The sequence below is a fragment of the Lissotriton helveticus genome, chromosome 11 (assembly GCF_964261635.1).
Source record: "Lissotriton helveticus chromosome 11, aLisHel1.1, whole genome shotgun sequence".
NCBI classification, from domain to species: Eukaryota; Metazoa; Chordata; class Amphibia; order Caudata; family Salamandridae; genus Lissotriton; species Lissotriton helveticus.
In genome coordinates, this window is record NC_136072.1 from 1,004,851,475 (window position 1) to 1,004,874,056 (window position 22,582).

The 22,582-nt window shown below is 41.5% G+C and overlaps 1 protein-coding gene across 10 annotated transcripts in view; it reads right to left on the reverse strand.

Annotated features, from left to right (window-relative positions):
- ACACB (acetyl-CoA carboxylase beta) overlaps nucleotides 1-22,582 on the reverse strand; it is a 2,338,068-nt gene that overhangs the window by 1,361,344 nt on the left and 954,142 nt on the right. For all 10 annotated transcript variants that reach the window (XM_078667379.1, XM_078667377.1, XM_078667383.1 and 7 more), the window contains 3 exons: nucleotides 12,057-12,203; nucleotides 11,087-11,275; nucleotides 97-197 (listed from right to left, as the gene is read on the reverse strand). In XM_078667379.1, coding sequence (XP_078523505.1) covers nucleotides 97-197; nucleotides 11,087-11,275; nucleotides 12,057-12,203 — 437 coding nt within the window. The remainder of the gene's footprint in view (nucleotides 1-96; nucleotides 198-11,086; nucleotides 11,276-12,056; nucleotides 12,204-22,582) is intronic.

Genomic DNA, 22,582 nt, shown 5'->3' on the forward strand with positions numbered 1-22,582 from the left:
ATACCTACTAAATTGGAATTAACAATCCTAACAGGAGATAAATTAATATCTGTATGAACCACACAGATTGAAACATAGAAGACTGTTCACGTTCACCTCTGGACCAGCTGCACAATACTCTGAGTATTCAGGAAGAACACTTCTCGATCTGCCTTTCTCTGCAGGGTGGCTGCATGACTGTCCAAAATATTAGCAATCTAAAAAACAAAAAAATAAGACAATGAGCTGAATCTTTGTTTTGCAGTATTACATCGCAGCACTCCCTCAGTGTTCCATTGCTACCAACTAATGAGAGAGTGTGCCAATTGTCTTAAGAGAGGCAGCCAAAAGATGACAAATTGAGGTACCATATTTATTTCACTAACCTTAAAACTCTAACACAACTGAAAATAAAGAGTTGAAACGTCAACATAATACTTTACCTGTGCTAAATAAAACCTTTGGTGTGAAAATCTATTAAGCAATTACATCTTAGACAATATAAAACTGAACAATTAGCAATATTTCAATTTTGAGCTTCATGTGACAACTAATTTCTGCCATTTGAACTTTTCTAGCAATCACAGTAGAAACCAGAAAAAATCGTGTCCTTTATATGAAAATTAGCTTATTTCTCTGTATCCAAATCCTATCCGATTTCTTTTTCTTTTTATTTACATTTTTTATTGTTTACAGGCTGACGAGGAATAAGTACATTAAAGCATAGATACATAAATTAACGTACATAAATTTTATCATATAAAGCATACACTAAGGCAAAAAAAAAGAAAGAGAAAGAAAGAAAAGAGGAGGATAAGCAAACAAGAAAGTAGTAGCAATTTCTTTTCAACAACGATACAGATTATGTTGTCCAACCAATTTCTTTCCCCCCTCCCCCGTCACTAAATCCAAAAAAAAAAAAAAAAAAAAAATAGATTATAACATCATCGTTCCACAAAAGTTCCCCAATTTTTTTCATGCTTTTTCAATGTACGTGTGCCCCTGATGTTTGCTAAAGCTAATTCCATTGAATGTATCTCAGTTACCAATGCCCACCAGTCCCAGACCTTAGGTGTTTCTGAGCTAGTCCAAGCTCTGGCCAGAGTTAGCTTAGCACAAGACATAAGTACCGTGGCCAGAGCAGCCTGCGGGAAAGAGACAGGGTAGGTGTCTAGCAGAACAGAGGTGGCCGTGAACGTAGGCAACTGAATCTGTTTCAATTTCAAAACATTTTCAATATCACGCCAGAAAGTCTTAAGGTTCGGACAAGAAAATAAAATATGTACCAGATCAGCTGCTTCAGTAGAGCATTTGGGCATTTTGTGTGATCACTGTAGATGTGATTAGAGGACCATTTAGAGATTCTTTCCGGGGTGTAATACAGCATACAGGGTGTTCTGAATTGTTGTAATCTTAGACTAGATGACTGTACTCGTTTATTAATGTTTGTGAAGGAGTTCTCTATCTGTTTAGATGTTATATTTGAGCCCAATATTCTACTCCATTTGTCGGCCAACTTGTTACAGTCATTTGATTTATATCCAACAAGAAGCCTGTATGCTTCGCTTATTATAGACTTGTTTTTGGATGAATATAAACAGGTCCAAATATCACATTCAGTAACCTCCAATATTTGTTTTTTGTTGATCAAATAGTCATGTATCTGTAGATATTTGTACCTCATATTTTCAGGTAGGTCATATAGTAATTTGAGGGTGTTGAAGTCTAAAAATCCTTGTATGCCATATAGGTCCCCTAAAACAGCAATTCCTGATCTAAGCCAACAGCGTGTAGTACTATCGTTAAAAATGTTTGGAAGGCCCGGATTACCCCATAGCGGAAGCTTTGAGTGGAAAAAGCTAGTATTACAAAAAGAAAGTATATTGCCCCAGATCTTTGTTAGGTCTCTTGCTGTCTTAAATCTAACCCTTTTATAGTAGTTGGGATCGTTAGTTCTAAACAAAAACATATTCGAATCAGATTTTAACATAAAAGAGTGGAAGAACAAAGCCCTTCTTTCATTAAGTAAAGAGCGGAGGCGGAAAACAAAAGCGGACCAAAAATACAGTTTGAGATCAGGAAAATTAAGCCCACCTTGATTCGTGCTGTTTTTCATAAAGGCCAATGATCTTCTTGCTTTTTTATACCCCCAGATAAAACTGCTAAATACTCCATCAAGTTTCTTAAAAAATTGGTTATTTAGCGCTAGTGGTATAGATCGGAATAAGTACACATATTTGGGCAATACCTTCATCTTGATTAAATTAATTCTGCCGATTAAATTCAGAGGTAGTCTATGCCATTTCTTTAATAGTAAGCTGGTAGATTTAGTTAGTTCATTGTAGTTTATATTGTTAATTTCTTGTAATTTGGCCGTTATTTTGACCCCAAGATAAGTAGCAGTATGGCAGATCTCAGGCACGACAACAGCTGGAGTGTAATTAGCTATTACTTGCGTTTTTGTAAATTTAATTTGTAGCCCGCCACCTTCCCATATTTTCCGGCTTCTAATGCTATTCCCTTTAGTGCTTCGACGACATCTTCTGTATAAATCGCGATGTCGTCGGCATATGCAGTTATTTTTAATTCTTGTGGTCCTGATCTAAAAGGTGCAATCTGAGTTTGAGATTGGAGGGCAAACAAAAAAGGCTCCATTGAGAGGGCAAATAAAAGAGGTGAAAGTGGGCAGCCCTGACGGGTACCTCGTTGGATCAAAAAATCTGAAGATGCTAGTCCCCCATAACTGGTATAAGCTACTGGATTATCATACAATGCTTGTATACTCCGCAAAAATTGTCCCCCAAACCCTATTTTAGACAGTGCGCACCAGAGAAAGTCCCACCCCACTCGGTCGAAAGCTTTTTCAGCATCTAATAAGATCATACCGAGTGGGGTGGATTCAGTCTCTGCTACATCGAATGCTGTAATAGCCATATTGACATGTATGGTAGTATCTCTCCCAGTTATGAAGCCATGTTGTTGTGGGTTAATGATCTGGGGCATAATAGGAGCCAATCTTAGTGCTAGAATTTTAGCAAAAATGTTTGCGTCTGTATTTATTAAAGAGATAGGGCGGTATGACCCTCTCTCTTCTTTTGGTTGGTCTTTCTTCAAAAAAAAATATTATTTTTGCCCTATTCCAGGACTTAGGTGTTTTTCCATCTGAGCCTACAGATTGGATAACGGTATAGTTACAGTCTACAGTGCAAGCGGATTAGAACAGGGTAGCCAGGTGGTCACCCTGGAAATCCATTTTGTTGGATTTAATGCCCTCACACACCCTTTCAGGTGTCATGCTTCATCATTTGGGCCTGCTCCTCGTTGGGTCGGCGGTGCAATACCCAACGGGCAACACCTCATAGAGGGGCTCTTTGGCGGAGATCTTTTTCCAACTGCCGTATAGATGAAGTGCGGGTATGGGGCCAGGATTCAGGGTAGACGTGACCATGTGAGTTAAAATAAAGCTAGTGGTACCAAGGACACTTTATTCAGGAGGGCCACTGCTTTAGTTAAAAACAATCTCCTAGAGGAGAGTAGTGGAAAATGATGTTTCCCACTCTCATCTGGAATATGTTAGTCCGGACTCTAACATATTCCAGATGAGAGTGGGAAACATCATTTTCCACTACTCTCCTCTAGAAAGCAGTGGCCCTCCTGAATAAAGTGTCCTTGGCACCACTAGCTTTATTTTAACTCACATGGTCACGTCTGCCCTGAATCCTGGCCCCATACCCGCACTTCATCTATACGGCAGTTGGAAAAAGATCTCCGCCAAAGAGCCCCTCTATGAGGTGTTGCCCGTTGGGTATTGCACCGCCGACCCAACGAGGAGCAGGCCCAAATGATGAAGCATGACACCTGAAAGGGTGTGTGAGGGCATTAAATCCAACAAAATGGATTCCCAGGGTGACCACCTGGCTACCCTGTTCTAATCCGCTTGCACTGTAGACTGTAACTATACCTCTATCTTTCTTTAGGAACAACACAACATTCTTTGTATTTACGTATATTTTGGGCACGTCGTGGTTGGACCTTCTGCCCCTGTGAGAGCAGTAACAGCCCCAGACTCCTTTTTGATACCAACCAACCAACCTACAGATTGGATAACTTTCAGCAATAATTGTTCAAGCTCTTTTAGACATAATTTGTATATTTCTAAGGGTATGGTATCTTCCCCGCTGCTTTTCCAAAGGGTAATAGAGCTATCGCTTGATGTAGTTCAGCCATTGTTATATCATCAGATAATGAGTCTATCTCTGGGCTGTTCTGAGTATCCACATTATGGTCTTCAATATATTTGTGTATGTCATCTAAATTAGGCTCCACTTCTGGGGTATATAAAGTTCTGTAAAAATCGGCGAATTGTTCTAAGATATCTTGTGGTTGGGTATAGGTTTTATTGCCGGCCCCCCGTATATTTGTAATTATAGAATTAGCTCGGTCCTCGGCGGCTTTATAAGCCAAAACTTTCCCAATTTTGTCCCCCCCCCCTCATATTGTGTTATTTTAAATTTGTGTAAGCTGTTTGTACTTTTCTGAATAAATTTTGTCTTAATTTTATTTTTAAGTGAGCAAAGTTTGAGGCCAATTTCTATGCTCGTTGTTAGGTTAGACCGGAGTGCTAATGATAATAGTTCTTCTTGAGCGGTTATTTTTGACATCAATAAATCATTATTTTTCTTATGTTCTAAATTTTGTCTGATCACATAAGCCTGAGTAAAACCCCTGATACTTGCCTTACAGGCATCCCATACCATAGCAGGTGAAGCTGAGTTGGTATTCATGTCTATAAATTCAATTAGGTGTAATTTTAGTTGCGTCGTATAACATGTATCTGAAATCAAATGTCTAGGAAAAGAGAATGGTCTGGGAGTAGTTCTAATATTTGTTGTTTTAAATATCAATATTATAGCATTGTGATCAGAAGAGATTCGAGGGCATAGAACCATGGAGCTATTTTTCAATGAATTATCGCTTATTAATGCCATGTCTAGCCTTGAGCATAATTTGTGAGGTGCGGAATAGTAAGTATACCCCGGTTTATTAGCGTATAAATGTCGCCAAGCGTCTTTAATGTTATGTACGCGGCATAGGTCAAGAATAGATGACCTGGTTTTGTGCATCCTTTGATGGCTACCAGATCTGGTTGTGTCTATTCTATAATCCATAATACAATTAAAATCCCCCATGACAATGAGTTCTCCCTCCCAATCCAAAAGTTTAATATTCAATTGGTCAAAAAGAGTATGCTCATCTATATTACAACCATAAACCACACATAGAACATACTTAACATTCTCATAGCTTATCTGCGCTATTGCCCATCTGCCATCCTTACCACAAGAAGTTTGTATTGTTTCGGCCCTAAATCGTCTATCCTTAAGAATAGCAACACCTCTTATAGATTGTCCAAATGTGGAGCGAACTATAATATCGTACCCCAAATGATTAAGTAGTTTTCTATCCTTCCCCGCAATGTGTGTTTCAGATAACAAAACAACATGGGGGTTATGCATTTTCAATTCTTCTTTTATCAAGCACCTTTTGTTCTTGCTATTTAGCCCTGCTACATTCCAGGCTAAGCATTTTATTTCATACATCTAAAAAGTAAAAGAAAAGAAAAGATAGAAGCCTTAAATTTTGAGCTTGTCTCAGATTGTCCAAAATAATGTTCATGATATCCACATATCCTCATGCATTGCTTACTTCTAGTACTGTTAATATACAAAAAAGTTCTAATTTCATTGTATAAATCCACCCCCTCAGCCTGTAAACGAGTTTTCTTGGTTTTTCCCTCCCCCCCTCAGCCCCCCATTGTGCGGAGAAACCCCCCCCCCTCACCCCGCCTCCCTCCTAGCTCTTACCCCAGCCGGGGAAGAGCCGTCCCTCTGCATCTGCTGCCGCTGAAGGGGCAGCTTGCGTGGCAGGTCGCCCTGAGAGGTCCCCACCCTCCCTTTACTTATTCTTTTAACAGTTTATCAGCAGGTGCATAAAAGATAACCCAAGCATTTTACTAGTGTATAATGGTGTATATATCTTAAGGCAAAAGAAAAGATTAAACAGACCCCCCATATAGCCAATATTGCTTGGTAATAGAGAATTCTAGTAAAGGTTAGTCTACCAGTGAAACTAATGTTTTGAATTAAGCTAATTCTTAGACTTGTTCTTGCCCCCGCCAATATCAGCTAAGTAAGCTTCTGCTTCTTTTACATCAGTAAAGAAATGAGTGCGTCCATCTTTGATAACCTTGAGGCGTGCAGGTTCTTGAAGAAACGCCTGACCTCCGCTAGATTTAATTGAGTCTATTAATTTACGTAGCATCCATCGTCTGTCCATTGTTTCTTTACTGAGGTCGGAGCGAGCAAAGATTGAAAGCTCTCCAATGGCTACAGGGGTATTAGGGCGAGCTCTCTGCCAAATAGCCTGGCGTAGAAAAAAGTTTCCAAAGAAGATTAGAAAGGGGCGTGGGAATTGATTCTCCCTGTTTCTCTGTATCAAAGGGAGACGATGAGCTCGCTGGATTTGTGACTCCCAGTCCCAGTCAGCTAAGTCAGGGAAGGCTTTCTGAAACAGACCCACTAGGTAAGCCCTCGGGTCAGATCCTTCTGCGCCCTCCGGTATGCCAAAAAGTCTTAGATTTGATCGTCTCTGACGATTCTCCAAATCTTCAATCTTTTGTTGGAGTGTAGCAAGCTGAGTCTCATGCTTGTCAGATGCAGATGTTGTTTTTGTGCTTGTTTCTTCCAACAAAACCACCCGTTGTTGCAATTCCACAATGTCTTGTGAGAACCCCCCAAATTTAGTGGTAAGTTCTTGTAAAGATGATTGTACTTTACTATTGTCCTCCCTCAACTGTAAGTAATGTTCCTGTGCTTCCGCCCGTTGATTGCCCAATAGATGTAGTATTATATCTAGTGAAGAGGGATCGGCTGACTCTTGGCTTTGATTTAGTCTTTCCTTAGAGATATTTATGTGTTTGTTTGTCTCCGGACTAGTATAAGGAGGTGAAGATTCAAGAGGGGGGCCTCCCAGAGAAGGGGGAATGACGATAGTCGCTGTTGCAGCAATAGAAGTTGCATGAGATTGTAACATATCAGCTCCTTTTATAGGTGATTCTGCAATAGACTCATATGTCATCAATGGTGCTTGATCGGGCAATCTGTCCGATGGTATATTAGGTATATTAGGTGATGGATTGAGTGAAGTATTTGAGAAACAGCTATCTAGATTAGTAGAGCTGGCGGTGTTAGGGAAGACTTCTTTGCTATATATGGGTTCTGTGGGGCTTCCCCCTGAGAGTCTCTGTGTCATATTTTTAACTAACCCTTTTGCTTCAATCCATTTTCTTAGTGGACTTTGGTTCTGTAAAGCCTTTATCGATATTTGACTGTTGCCTGCCATGTATTTGTTTAATAAAGCACCACCATTGCCACATTTCTTTGCTTTAGTTTTATTTTTCTGTTTTCGCCCTTTTTTAGCACGTATTTTGGTTGCATTGCTTAAACAATCATCCTTTTCTCCCTTCTCTCCCAATTCATCCTCTGTTTCTGCATCAATGTCTTCAAAAGAGCCTTGCTCCGTCTGGTCAGTGAGCTCCACCACTAGCCCATCAGCCTCTGCCACAACCATTAGGACAGTAGTGTCTGATTCAGTGAGGGAGGTTGGGCCCGTAGTATCAGTGGAGAGGATCTGGTTTTCTGTGTTCAGGTTAAGGCATGGCCTGTCTGGCGTTTCGGCCTCTTCAGAAACAGTTAGGTCCTTAATCATTGGTTGCTCAGAGTTTTTGATAACCCCTTCAGGGATCATAGGCATCATAGAAAATTTGTCATTCTGCACCCCAACATTAGCTGCAACATTCACTTTTCCGGTCGCTGAGGCCTGAGTTACACTTGTTGCACTTGTTAGGTCGTCCCCCACTACCCCCTCTTTTGCTGCCATTAACTTAGTTTTGGCTATGATCTTAACAGCGCTCTGGCCAGATTTCTTAGAAAGCGCACTTGGGGGTAGGTTAGGAGATCTCTGTACCTGTTTTTCGAAGTCCCCGCTCTCCTGTCGCTGACCTCCCGGCTTTTCAGGAACTGTTGTAGTCTTTTCAGAAAAAACGGGTTTTAACGTCTCATTTTCTCTCTCCACTCCTCCTTTAGCGGCGACAAATGCGTTCTCCCGTGAGGTGTTCCCTGAGGTAGCTGAAACCGCTAGCACCACGGGTGGAGTTACTGTTGCCGGAGATGTTGCCAACGGCGTTTGTGTTATATTTTGTAGCACTTGTGAAGCCGGAGGAGGGAGAGGTGCCGCAGTTCCCGCTGGGTGCCTGCTGTTTCGCGTAGTCTGTGGAGGTCTTTTCGTAGACATTCCCTTCAGCCACCAGGTATGTGTAGTTCAAAGGTTGAGGCCAGACCAGCCGAGCCCGGATTTCCTAAACAGACCGTGAATCGTCCGTCGGAAGAGTTCAACTGTGGCGGTGAAGTGGAACATCGGTAATGTGCCTCATACCATCACCATCTAGGCAGCGTTTACAAATGTTTCTCTTTTCACCGGGTAATGCCCGTTCCCTTTTCTACATGCAAACGTGCCAATTTCGGTATTGCTATCGCATCGTTAATACTGCACCGGGTTGCTCCGTAAAGGGTAGGGAGAGGAACCTCTAGGCGAGCTGCTCAGTGCAGGTCCTCACTCCGCCATCTTGGACCCCACACTGGTATCCGATTTCAGATTATTTAAACTTCACATTATTACAGTCGATATCAGCAGAGTAAGGAAGGAGGGTCTGTTGGTGATGATAAATGATAGGTAATACCTCTCTCCTGGTAGTTAAGTAAGTCACAAACATTGTAATTAAGCACCAAAGCTGTACCACACAAAGGGTCGTACATGTAGCAAAATGTGAGAACTCAATCTAAGGCAGTGAATATCTAGACGTAGGGTATACTAACAAACCACAACAAATTACTAGGTCACGAAAATGCATGAAGTAAAGCATTATATATATTTGTAAATGTGAAACACACTGCAGTCAATAGGCTAGTCTGGTGTTTCCAAACAATGAAAGCAATGAAATTGGAATCTATAAGCAAAGGAGAGATGGGCTACAATGCCTTAAGTAACCAGGTGCCTTGTGAAACTTGCATAAGAGGATAAAATGAGTTGCCTGAGCCAAACAGCGATCACACGGACAGCAGGGCACGGCACTCGACCAAGCACCCATACTAGGAAAAGCCACTAAAAAGTGATAGATACCCATATGTCTCGGCCACTTTGCAGCAAAGGGGCATGGATGGACTTGTTGCCCCACACTGCTTTTGGCCCGATAGATGGAGGGGCTGTGGCAGTGTAAACCACATTAGAATCCCCTGCTGACAGGATGCCAGTCTGCATCCAAAGGGTAAAAAGTTTTAGGCAAATCAAAAAATGCCTTTTAAATGGAAAGTGTGTATAAAAACTATTACTACACTACAGCACTGAGAGGTCTTTGATGATGGCAGCCCTTAAACATACTATAACTGTTTTATCTTGTGCATGGCAGTAACTTACTGAGGTTTCAAGCTATGCTAACCAATTATACGTTTCCCCCATTTACTGCTAGAGATGAAATGTGTGACCTGTAGGGGACACGCACTACTCTGCAGCAGATCTAATATAGATGTTGAGCTATCTTGCTGGCTTAGAAGAGGAAACGATTACGTAGGTATTCAAGATCCCACACATACTGTTTTATGGAAAACAATGGATTAGAGAATATTAAAATTGAAAACAAATCATAAAACATAATATTCTGGAATACTGTGGAAGTGGTAATTGTCATCAAACTTTACAGGAGCAACAATACTATTAGTCAAAAATAGTAAATACATTTGAAATGTATTACAGACTTAAAGCAGCCTAAAAGCCAGTTATGAGTGTTTATAAGTAGTATGCAAAACACTACTCCTTTAACGAGGAACTAAAAGAAACCATCACCAACAGTAAATTGTGAACCATTTAATGTTTAAAAAAAGCGACCAATACCAAAATAAAGTCTCTACACATGCAACTAGCAACATGCCTGGACACCCACACACTGGGTAAGAGGTGAAAAAAGAAGTTACAGAGGACCTATGAGGACAGTAGTCGTAGGCCTCATTTTGTGTTTCCATTTCATGAATGCACTACAGTTAAAACAAGGGTAGCCAATGTTAATGTTTATTACTGTTTTAAGTCTAACCAAAAGCTTGATGTGGAGCCTACTTTAGACAACAAAAATGTGATAGGTGAATTGCTTGAATTAAGTCTCAGTCACTGGCAATTACTCTGGGCCAGAATCCAATCAATTATTTTGTCCCACCGTGCTACCTCAAACAGGAGCCAGCATAACTAGAGAAAATGCCTTCACTTTAACACTTAACATCCGAAAGACTATCAGACTTCTTTCAAAAGGCAAACTTGTTGAGTAAAGAGTAAGGGCCCTGAAGCTATTAAGCATAGAACTGGCCTGCAAGGTGCTTATGTGCTATAGGATTAAACTTGTAGAGTAAAGATTAAGGGCCCTGAAACTATTAAGCATAGAACTGGCCTGCAAGGTGCTTATGTGCTATGGGATTTCAGTACAGCAACCCACAATGATATGCAATGTTATGATTTCATTTGGTCAAGATCCAGTCAAATCAAGAACAGAAAATCGACATCAATATTATATGAACATAGTGATTCTATACTTTCCGTGGCAGTGACAGCCAGCATCAGATGTGCCTTAAACAACAAGAAGACTATTGCAATTGCTGATCCGAATGTTGTTAATAGAGAATACTAAGGGGTAGTTTAGGCTATAGCATTCTTACATTAAGTGCAAAATATTACAGCACAGAATTATTCTACTTTTACATGATCTTCAATCATATCTCTACTCCAAATACTTCATCTTAGGCTTGATAGAACAGAGTTGACTAATCAGTTAAATATGATACTTTAATTGATGATGAACTCTAGTGGTTGGATGGCTAATTGAGGGTTTTTATTTTATATGTTTTTGAACAAACTTGTGTGTCAAAAATAAAACCAATATTTAGAAATGTTATACATGTTAACTATACGTACTACACATATTGTAAACTAGCACCAAAAAGATACTTGCCTTTTGACTGGGGAACTGGCAAAGCACAGAGGTGATATTACTTGCATACTGCGCCATCACTTTTCGGATTGCCTTCTCGACTGGTGCTGGGATTCTACCTGAAACACTGGTCATGATCTCCTGTAGCTCCAAAAGAGGCAATGATGGGTCTCTGAGAGTTTTCATCAGAGTGGACACCCACTCTTTAAGCTGAAGTTAATTAAAATATATCATTATAACGGCATCTATATTGGAGGCACTGCAAAAACATTAAAGGCGTTAATACATTTTCTGGACTTTCTTTACGGATTATAAGTTTATAACCTTGCTTTATTTTGGCATGTCTGAGTATACCCTTACATTTCAGCTGGTTTATCAAGTTTCACCCGAATAAACAAATTTTTTGGCAGACTTATAAAACTTGCCTTTTTAACACCAATCTGGGATTTATGTTCCCTCCTGTGAAGTGATGTGTCAAGACTAAGTAAGTAAGACAAAAATGCAAGGCCAAGTAGATTCATTGAGTAGTACAGTTCTTTTCGAATAAAAAAAAATCTGAAACAGTGGGGAAGAAACCAACAACTTACTTTAAAGGCAACTGAAGACTTTGAAAATGTTCTGTAGCTTGTAACAATTATAGGTCATCATCGTTGGGTCACCATTCACTTGAAGAGTGATGTCATATAACTGTGCGGACAACTGCAGGCTGATACTATTACTATTGCCCCACAAGCTATACTCCATCACTCAGAGTACATTCAAAAAGGCTAGGCGAGCCCTAGAAAATAACCAGACAACAAAAGGCAAAGAACTAATCCTCAAAAAAATTTAAAAAGCAGTTGGCATCACGAAGCTGATTAGAGAGCAAACCGAGCCAGTGACAGTCGGTTTAAAATGCCAGCTTATTAAGGTACATCCTACACAAAGGAAGTTTATTAGTATCTTAAGGCAAACCATAACTAAGAGGTAAAAGCAATAAGAAGTCCATTACCTTAAAGGTGAAATATGGCTCTGGCAAGCAGTATCCATTCATGATATTGTTCAAATTATCTATCACGCTGTGAAATACTTGGTGTAGTTTTTCTCCAACACTTGGCAAGGTCTGTTGGGGAGGAAGGCTTCCTGTGTGCAACTGTGCCTAATAAAACAAAAAAGAAGTACCAAGGTTTGACACACACAAATGTGGCAATAAATGTACATTTTGTAGAAAAACACATTCAAATAAAGATGTGGGATGTGCTACAAACATTATGCCCCTTCTGCTTTCAGCGAGAACTGAAAATTATTTTCTAGAAATTACATTTCAAATAATCCATTTGGCCCAGGGGACTGCCTTTCCCTACTGGGAATAGTGGGGTCGCAAAGAATTTAGGGATCTGGTTCGGAGCGGACTTATGTTTCCGAGATCAAATCACGCGACTGGCGGGAACCTGCTATGGGACCCTAACCACTCTCCGGAAGTTCTTTCCCCTTCTCGCCCAAGAGGCAAAAGAAACAGTAGCCAGAGCACTTATCCTCTCGCGTCTGGACTACGCCAACGCCCTTTATATAGGCGCACCTGACTTTATGCTTCACAAATTGCAAGTGGTCCAGAACGCGACAGTAAGGCTCCTGTTCAACATTCCCAGGAGTCTCAGTGTACGCAAGCAGCTCTCAGTTACATTGGCTTCCAGTAACTCTGAGAGTACGCTTTAAGATCCTGACACTGGCTTTTAAAGCCTTACATGGCCCTTGTCCGTCCTATTTAAGGGACAGATTTGCTTTCTACCATCCTCCGCGTCAACTGCATTCTGCCACCCTGAGACATTTGGTTACCCCCAGATTTAAGAGAGTTCGACTAGGGGGAAATTCCTTGGTAGTCAGAGCTGCTCAGATGTGGAACAATCTCCCCGACCTTCTCAGACACACGACAAACCTCACAAGCTTCAAAAAACACCTAAAAACCTACCTATTTAGGCAACCCGTGTAGACCATCTGCTTTTATACTAGCCGACATCTGAATCCTCTCTCGCGCCAGGACAGTCTTGACTAGCAGTGCGCGTTACAAGAAACCACATAACATAACATAACATTTTACACGTGCAGAGAATCAAAACTATTGAATGTCTAGCTGCACCATGGAAGGCCACAGTGAAACAACCCACCAGCAATCACTTTCACTTCCTTATAGAAAACGTTATGATAAACTGAAATCACTATTAAACCCCGCCCTGACGATCACTCCCAAAACAACAAGGTTTCGACCAGCAAGACAACCTTACGTGCTTCCAGTGATATCTTTGATGACCTGCTTCAGGTGGCCTGTGCCCAGCTGTGACGACTACTGTCTAGGTACCGGAGTCCTCTGACAATTTAAGAGCCTAACTGGTTCTAAGGTTAGTGATGGGCCTACCTAATAAATGTGGGCCAGTTCTAAAAATGTATCCTTTTTCATGCAGGAGCCTCAGATTCAAAATCTACTGCCCACTAAAGTTTGGCTAATTGTGAGATACCTACTTTTATTTACCTACTTATTTGATGTATTGATATAGCGAAGTACTCGTTGCGAGGCAACAGAGCACCTTTCATAGATTACATTGAAAATACAGATAAAAATTGTTAGCAAGCGATTCAAAGAGAGAAAGGGAATTTAAACTCAGAATAGAAGGGTGCAACTGATCCAAAGAGGCAAAGGATTAGTCTCGAAAATGTTTTTGAACAAAATGAGTTCTTATGGTTGATCTTTAATACAAGGTGTTTATTCTTAGTGCGTCGGGGATGGAATTCGAAGTCTAGGCACAAAAGAGTAGGTCCCTTAGTTCGCTGTTTTGCTTTTCCTCGTTTTAGGAATTTTGAGAAGGAGTTTGCATTTTTCTCTTGTAGATCTTTAGTTGCCCGTTGTCTTGAAGATAAGCTGGAATACTGGCAGTGATGAGATTACGGGTAATAGAGGCAATTTTTACAATAATGCAGGCTTCTAGAGGCAGCCAGCATAGTGACTTAAGGTTTGAGATGAGTACTGATGTTTTTGCTTCAGAGATCAACCAAGCTACTGAACTGAGAGTTGCTCTGGGAGGTGCAGTGGACAATTTTAGTAGACCAGTAAGAAGAGTGTTACCTCCACCAATATGCAAAAAGACATGTGTTCAAAGTCACGGTGGCAACGCTACACCTTAATGATGAAAGGGTGACTTACTTTAACCAGCAATAGCTCCAGAATCATAATGGCTCAAACAAGAGTTCAAATGATTACGGGTTTGTGTGATCTCCTATACAATGGTACACATGGTGTGGTTATGGAGGCAGACTACCTTCTGGAACTTTTTCGGCAGAGAAAATAGACGTACAGTCACTCTATGGACACAGAGAGGGTAGGGATGATACTGGCCTCACTATTCTCAATACCTGAAGGTAGCAAGTAGCTCCTCTACCCCAAGTTCCTTCGTGCTCCTCCTGGGCGTGTGGATTGGTGCCACCTTTGGCTACTGGGTAGTGTCCTGTGCTAGAGATGCCATCATGGCGTCCCTTCCAGTCTTTTGGGCCAACGACTCGCTTCCTTGGGATCAGATATCTCCTTGCAGGCACAATCCAATTTATTATGCAGACAAATAGGCAGCTTTTCCCTCTCCTTTCAGCTCACGCAGCATGGAGAGTCTAGAGTCTTCCCAAACTTAGGTCTAGTCTGGAAAAAAAATGTCACAAACAAAGGTACTACTACTGGTCTTAGTCCTTCCTTCCCTACACTGGTGTGTAAGCTCACTCAGTGTCCTTTCGGGGAAGAAAAAACATTTACTGGCTGACGGGCCATTAATTAGACACCTCTTATAGCTGAGGTTTCTCACTGTTGCTGGTCACAGTACTGCAGAGGCTTGCTGCCGCATCCAATCATACTTGACAACTCAAGACATACGTTTTCCTAATCTTGAGGAAACAATCAAACTTGGCCCTCTCAACTGGGGTAGACCAGTGTGAGCCAACCCATATGCCAAGCTCACTAGATTAAGTGTGAATGATTTGTTGAGCTCTGAAAATTCTTTCTTGATATTGATGAAGCAAGTTTTCGCATATTACGCGACTTGCTCAAATCAAGAACCTCGAATAACTTATAATCCTGTAAAACAACCTGTATGTTTTACTAATTTCCTTTATTTTGGATATGCATGTATCTTAGTGATGCTTGCCTATGTATTTACTAATACGAATAACTCGTGTCCTTAAAATGACCGCCGCTTGAGGGTTTGCTTCTGCGCATGCGTTGGTCACACTCACGTGACGTGACGTAGTTGCAGTTCTGGTGGGAAAATGTGCGCATGCGTGCTTGCATCTAAAAAATGGCTGTCAGTGTTATAACGTGGTGAAGCTTGTGCAGATGCTCTCGTGTCATCGCCTGTTGCACTAACTATAATGCAATAGTATATTTTTCTGATGTGAGAAGTATAAAGTAGCTTTTCATGGTATATGGTGAACTCATTTATTTCTATGTTTTAATTTGTTTTCGCTTACTTTTCATGTACCGCGATATTGGGGGTTTTGAGTGAGACGTGAACCATCTTGAAGGTCCCTACAGCGCATGTCGCGCAGCCAGGGAGAAGTCAACCTTGAGCAGTGGAACTCAGCCAGCTGGCAGCCTAGTCAAGAGGCTCCTGTGAACACAACCTCTGACCCAGCAAGATGGAGCTGAATCGTTCCTAACTCGATACAATTGTTATTTCTTATTGTATTCTGTCATTTCTATCGTGAGAACCCCAAACCTGCTAGGCGGTCTCAGAAAATGGAAATTTAGGCTTGTAGAAGTTTGTTCTGATTGGTGTGTTGACCTATCCTACTTGGGAACCAATCGAAATTGGGGATTCTGACACTTGCAACATTTGAGGGGTGGTACACTGACTCGAAAACAGTATAACTAGCCTAGGTTTAGCTGGAGAATTTGTCCGACTTGTCTGAATAGCTGACCTGTCACTGACCCAACGCACTCAATAGGTGACTGAATACAGAGCGCTGCGGAGCACTCTGTCCGAATTTGACCATAGACTCTAAGGTTTTACTAGACCTTAAGTGCTGGCGGAGCACTTTCCTGGGGAGTTCGGTAACCCAATCGGGGTTCTGACTGATAGCTGCAGAGAGGGTGGAGCGCAGGCGTTGCTTCCGAACTGCGGGTGCTGGTCGTGCCTTGGTGGTCCTGTCCTGATCCTAATCTGGTTTTCCTGTCCTGTCCTGGGGTGTCCAATCTGCACCTGCTGTCCCATAGATGACTGTCCTTCCTTGGGGTATTTCCTGTCCTTGACTGATCCGTGGCCAGGGTTGGTCTGCACACCTTTCTAGGTAAATATAGTGCGAAAACTCTATACTGCACCTTCTAATTTCCTGTCTTTGCTTTAATAAAGACATTTCTTTGCATACGTTAATTTTCCATGCTTTCCGCAACCTACTATAAAAATCACATAGTATATTTTTCCTTAGCATGTTCCTGTGTTTCCCTACCTTTTAGAACACATTTTCTCCATACTGTTTATGAATCATAACTGTGGTATATAATTTTCTCCTGAAATCTGATTTACGAAATGATGCTAGAACTATAGCATGTTCCATTTTTCCCCCCTATAGATGTATAGGATTTCTAATCTTTACCTTGCAGTATTTTTCTAAAACAGTAAATGTCTAGTTCGTGATCCATTTTCTAAAAATCTATTTTAGTAGATCGCATTTGTTATAACTTTCTTATAAACTCATAAATGGTTGCCTTAGTTTTTCTTTTATATGGTTATGTGCTCTTCATTATTCTGATTATAGATTGCCTTCTCGTTGTAAAATGTATACACTCAGAAACTGATTTCTAAGATAAACTTTTAAAACTTCCCAGTAGTCTGTGGTTATTTGATGAAGTAAGAGAAATAAAGTCGGTATTTGTATTTTGCCTGCTTTTCTTTTACAGCTAGCTCCCTGATCCATTGTGGATCATAGGTACCCGTAACAGTGGATTGGTAAGTCAGGTACAACAGAAATAAATAGGAAGGAACCAGGGTTACTGGTAGAAGAGTTGTTAGGTCACCCGATTAATGTATATGATAAATTGGAAAAATATGGGCCTGGTATGTGTATGGTGAAAATTATTGGCCGGGTGACCTGCGATCTCTATCAGTAATTTTCTGGTAGCAGAGTTATGGTTAGGGACTAGTTAAAGTTAGGTAGGACTAGTTAAGCCAGATAGGTTGGATGCTGCTAATATTCTTGCTGCTACAAGGGTAAACAATTTCTGTGGCCTGATCAATCACGTGAAATGTTTGCTTTGAAAAATTATGAAATGTTTTAAATAGTTTTTCTTATTATTGTACTGATATATGTATTAACCCACTCGTTAGTAAAGTGTTTATATGTTTGTTGGGAATCCCCGGGGAATTGAATAGCGAATGGTGAAGAGAATCCACTTCGCGTTGAGGTCACTGGCCTAAGGAAAGTTAGTGCAGGTTAGGCAGAACTGGAAGCACTAACTAGGGTTTTTCAGAATGTATGCTTGAATAAATGATAGCGACGAGATCACTGGCAAAACTTCTATTGTGAGAAAAAACCTAGTAAGGGTCACACCGGAAGGAGTAGCAGGTTCATCGGAGCTTGGGTGATAGCAAAGGGGTTCGCTGGTGAAACTTTAGGCTCTATATATATCCCGAAAAGAAGTGGATGAGTCGAAGAAGTAGCAGGTTCCTAATGCTTGAGTGAAGGGTAGGCAGAAGAGATCTATCCGTAGTGTGTGAAAAGTAAATGGAAGTAGTTTACTTGCAGTGAAACAAAGCTTTGCTGTCTAGACACTTGGGTACAGTGGCGAATGTGTTTCCGTTTGTAAAAGAATAAAGCACTTGCACTTTTAGAGAGAAATTAAGTTTCCGTTACCTTGTGAGGGAGGGAGTCAGTTGCGGAGCTGCTCTGACGTCACTCTGTGCCGCGCTGGGATTGGTAGACGCAGCGGGTGTGTAGCGGAGCTGGAATTGTAAAGGAGGGGTGAGTGTCGAAGCGTGAGAACCTGTCTCGCGAAAGGCCGCGCACCCATTGGTCGAGATTATTTGAAACCGTGCACTTCATTGGTTGCACGAAAATAAAAAAAACGCACTTGGATTGGAAGTAATTTGTAAACAGAGTCACTAGCAGAAATCGTATGTGGCACTCGTATAGACCGCATACTAGACCTGATCCACGACATTTAGGGTTTGAGAACGATCAGTGGAAAGGACATAAACCCGACATTATGTACGGAAATAAGAGAAAAATATCCCTTGTAAACAAAGTAAAGAATTATTTTAAAAAGGACAAGCCGATTAAAACCAGAGAAGGTGTTGTCATTCCGCCACCTAATACTCCCGCATCTTTCATGATGTTTGATAAAGGGTACCACTCGTGTGTATGGTTGGAAAACTGGGCGGAATACACCAAGGATGACGGAATTTTGGCTTTTCCCTTAGAAGGTACATTGAACGGCAGGATTCTATTTAATTTGCGAACCCGAATGAATGACTTACATCCCAGACCTAGATTAACGCAGTACGAAGCTTTAGAGGAATGGGAGATCGAAGCTTTTGAGAAAGACAAGCCCCGAATGGATAAAGGGTTAACAAAATTTGATCCAAAACTGAAACAAGAGACCAGAGACAAAAAGATGAAACAGTGGAGACAGAATATGATCGTAGAAGGACTGTTTCCAATGATGTCAATGGGTGGTCCTCCTGCAGGAGAGAACAGAACAGAAAAATGCAAACATTGGGTGCCCATTGGGGAGTCGGATGATGAATTATTAGATGATATGTTTATGAGAAGTCCGCCTCCTTAAAATGAAGGACACCGACCCTCTAGTGAAGGGGATAATTCACGGAGACCTCCTCCCCGGGAAGAGGCCAGATCAGTAAGTGTAGGAGAGAGTTGTCAAATACCTCCGTATAATGAGGGGTTAGGATCTCTAGGTGCTAGAGATATCTGTCAAAGAGCACCATTTAGTGGGGAGTCAAGATATACGAGAGAAAGAGACTTTTGCTCTAGACTTCCCTACGAAGGTGAGGCAAGGCCTTCAACGTCAGGAATTCCGTTCTCAAGACCCCCGTCTGAGGAGGAACCAAGATCCCTAGGCACAGGAAGTCTGTTCCCAAAACCTAATTACGGTGAAGGACCAAGTGAGACACATTCCACTGCCCTGAGTTATGCCCCAACTTTGACCCCGCAGGTATTACATGACAATTCTTTAGACAGGATACTGGAGGACAGGGAACGAGAGGCTCTAGCTAAGCAGAGAGCCGAGATAATTCAGAAGATCTCCCAGTTAAATACAAGTCCTGAAGCCTTGACAATCCCGGTAACTATTGGACCAGTGGTTCCGCTGTATGGGGATAGACAGGGAAGTCCAAAGACTCCAGTTATTACTCCAGTTGTAGCACAGCCAAGACCGGAGCCCTTAATTGTGGATGACCAGACCAGTGAATGTGAGTCCGAGGTCTCACTAATGGATCTGCCCATTAGGGGTGCAGGAAAAAGGTTACAGAAAAGACATAATCCTTTCAACACAAGGGAGATTCAAATGGAATCGACTTCGGGTACCAAGAGTGTGACATTGGTGACTCCTGAAGAAATTGAAAGGTGGAGTCGAGAGTTAGAAAAACAAACTCCTCAGTCGAAACCTTTGAATATTTTCAAGCTTAGAATAGAAATGGAAGAGCTAATGGCAGGAAATGTAGGTTTAGACAGATTAAATACCTATTCTGAAGAAGAGTTGCTGTTCATCGGCAAGAGTTTTACCCGAAACACCAGAGTGCTCCATGAAAAATTAACAGACACTGCAGCTAGTATGGGAATCGATATTTCAAAATCAAAGCCACTGCAGAAACCCTATAGAGCTGATTTTTCAGACAAAGATCTGGAAAATATGAATATGTCAGGGGAAAAAGGCGCAGGTCAAAGAATTATTGACTGTGTTGCAAAAATGGGGAGACGTAGAAAAATGGAAAGCCAGATGGGCAAAGAAGAAAGATGAGGCCAGATCTAAGCAGACGACTTCTGAGTTCGTTCTAAAGGAAGCTGACAAACCTGAGCAGTTATACCCTATGCGGGAAGTGCCAGGTGGAAAATACGTGCACGTTCCATGGTCCAGACAGGATATTGTGTCCTTTACCAATGACTTTCCAAAATTACGAGAAAAGCCTGTGGACTGGTACAGGCAGGTGGAAAGGTTTGTAAAGGTGCAAAAGTGCTTGTGGAAAGACCTGGATGGGTTTTTCGACATTGTGGTTGCTGTGGATTTATGGACCGAATGCAAGGTTGCCATTGATTGGCCCAACAAAGAGTATGATAGGGACCATGTAACAGGTGCTCCCTCTGATGAGGTAATGAGAAAATATGACCAGTTCATGTTACATCTGAAAAAGAAGGTGCCTGCAAAGGAAACTGATTGGACCAAAATAGATAGAACCACGCAGGAAAGGGATGAGTCTGTGCACTCCTTTTATGAAAGACTGTTACAGGTGTTCAAAACTTACAGTGGTATAGATAACATCGAGATGAAGGATATGACCCACTTCATTTACAGGTTTGTAAACGGTTTAAGACCCGAAAGTTGCCAGTGGATCAAAGACAATAAGATTTGTTGGCAGTCTAAGAAAATGGATGAGGTCTTACGGTACGCAAAGTACTGTGAGGACGAGATGGCAGATAAGAGAAAGGCACTCAAGGAAAAGGTCATGTGGGCATAAGTGAAGCTAGCAGAACAACAGGAAAAGCAAATGAATAAAATGAATAAGAATACCCAAAATCAAGGCTCTGGGGGTGGGGGAAGCCCAAGGTAAAAATGAGCAGAGAGGAAGCTAAAAAGAAATTTCCCCAGTGCGGAGAAATCGGGCACTGGAGAGACGAGTGTCCATATTTACAGCATGATAATACCCAAACCCCTGATTTAACTCCACAGACGCAGAATGAAAAACCAAGAAAGACTTAGCATCAGGTAAAGGCAAGTCAATTGCCCCGAGCGCCAAAACCAAATTATAAAGGAAAATCACCACAGGGTGATGACATAGAGATCTGAGGAGGCAATGAGAATAGAAACGCAGCAACTTCTCAGTTTTTGTTGAATGATACCTTTTTCTGTGACAACCAATACTGACGGGGCCTGAGAGGGGAGGACGAGGAGTGTGTTCTTGGCGCCTCCTTGCCGGTAGACCAGTCAGGGCCATACATTGAAGGAAAGGTTGATGGAAATGATGTCACCTTTCTATTGGACACTGGTGCTACCCGTTCTACTGTGAGAACAGCGGACGTTCCAAACCTACCCCTCTCGGGAGAAGCAATCCAAGTAGTGGGTGTGTCTAATCAATTGATTAGTACCCCAGTTACTGAGCCCATGGAGATCACAATAGGGAATTTCAAAGAAATGCATAGATTTGTAGTTTGTGATACCAGTCCAGTAAACTTACTGGGACGTGATTTGTTGTGCAAAATGAACTGCACCATCTTTTGCACACCAAAAGGGGTCGAAATTCAAACCCCAGACGAGGATGGCATATACAAATTAATGTTAATTAGACCAGACTCAGAAATTAAACAAATGACTATACAGGACTTACCTGAAGAACTCCAAAAGACAGTGAAACCAGAAGTATGGGACTTTACAGGAAAGGATGTAGGATTAATGGCAAATGTAGACCCAATACAAATAGCCATGAAAGAAAATGCAGTTTATCCTAATACCAAGCCTTACAAAATGAGTGCAGAAGTGAGAGCAGGAGTTGCCATTGAAATAAAAAGACTGCTAGAAGCAAACATCATACAAGAAGTGATGAGTAGTCCGTGTAACTCACCCATAATTGGAATCAAGAAACCTAGTGGCAAGTACAGGGTAGTGCAGGACCTGAGGAAAGTAAACAAAATAGTGGTTCCTTGTTGTCCTATTGTTCCAAACCCAGCAGTGATCCTATATCAGATTCCCTGGGATGCTGAGTGGTTTACCGTGATAGACCTATGCCATGCATTCTTTTCGATCCCATTGCATCCAGATAGCAAATTTATTTTCTCATTTGCTTTCGACAGTCACGTGTACGTTTGGAATCGGGTCCCTCAAGGGTACACCGAAAGTCCCTCTATCTTTAATCAGATCCTAAAAAAGTGCCTTGAATCTTTAGTGTTACCAGGAAAATCTGTTTTGGTGCAATATATAGATGACCTTTTGGTGGCGTCGAAAAGTCATAGAGATTGTGTTGTTGACACCATTGCTTTCCTGAATCACCTAGGTGAAAAAGGACATAAAGTGTCCCCTGACAATTTGCAGTTCTGTACAAAATCAGTGAAATATCTGGGTCACCAGAGAGAAAAAGGCATCAGAAAAGTCATTTCTGAGAGAGTCAGAATAATTCGGAACATGCAGTTACCCCGTACTCAGAAAGAAATCAGAATGTTCCTTGGAGTGGTAGGTTACTGCAGGCAATGGATTGTGGGATTTGCAGTCCTGGCAAAACCTTTGATAAAAATGACAAAGAAAGGAGCAAAAGACCCAGTGGAATGGGATGATGAGGGCAT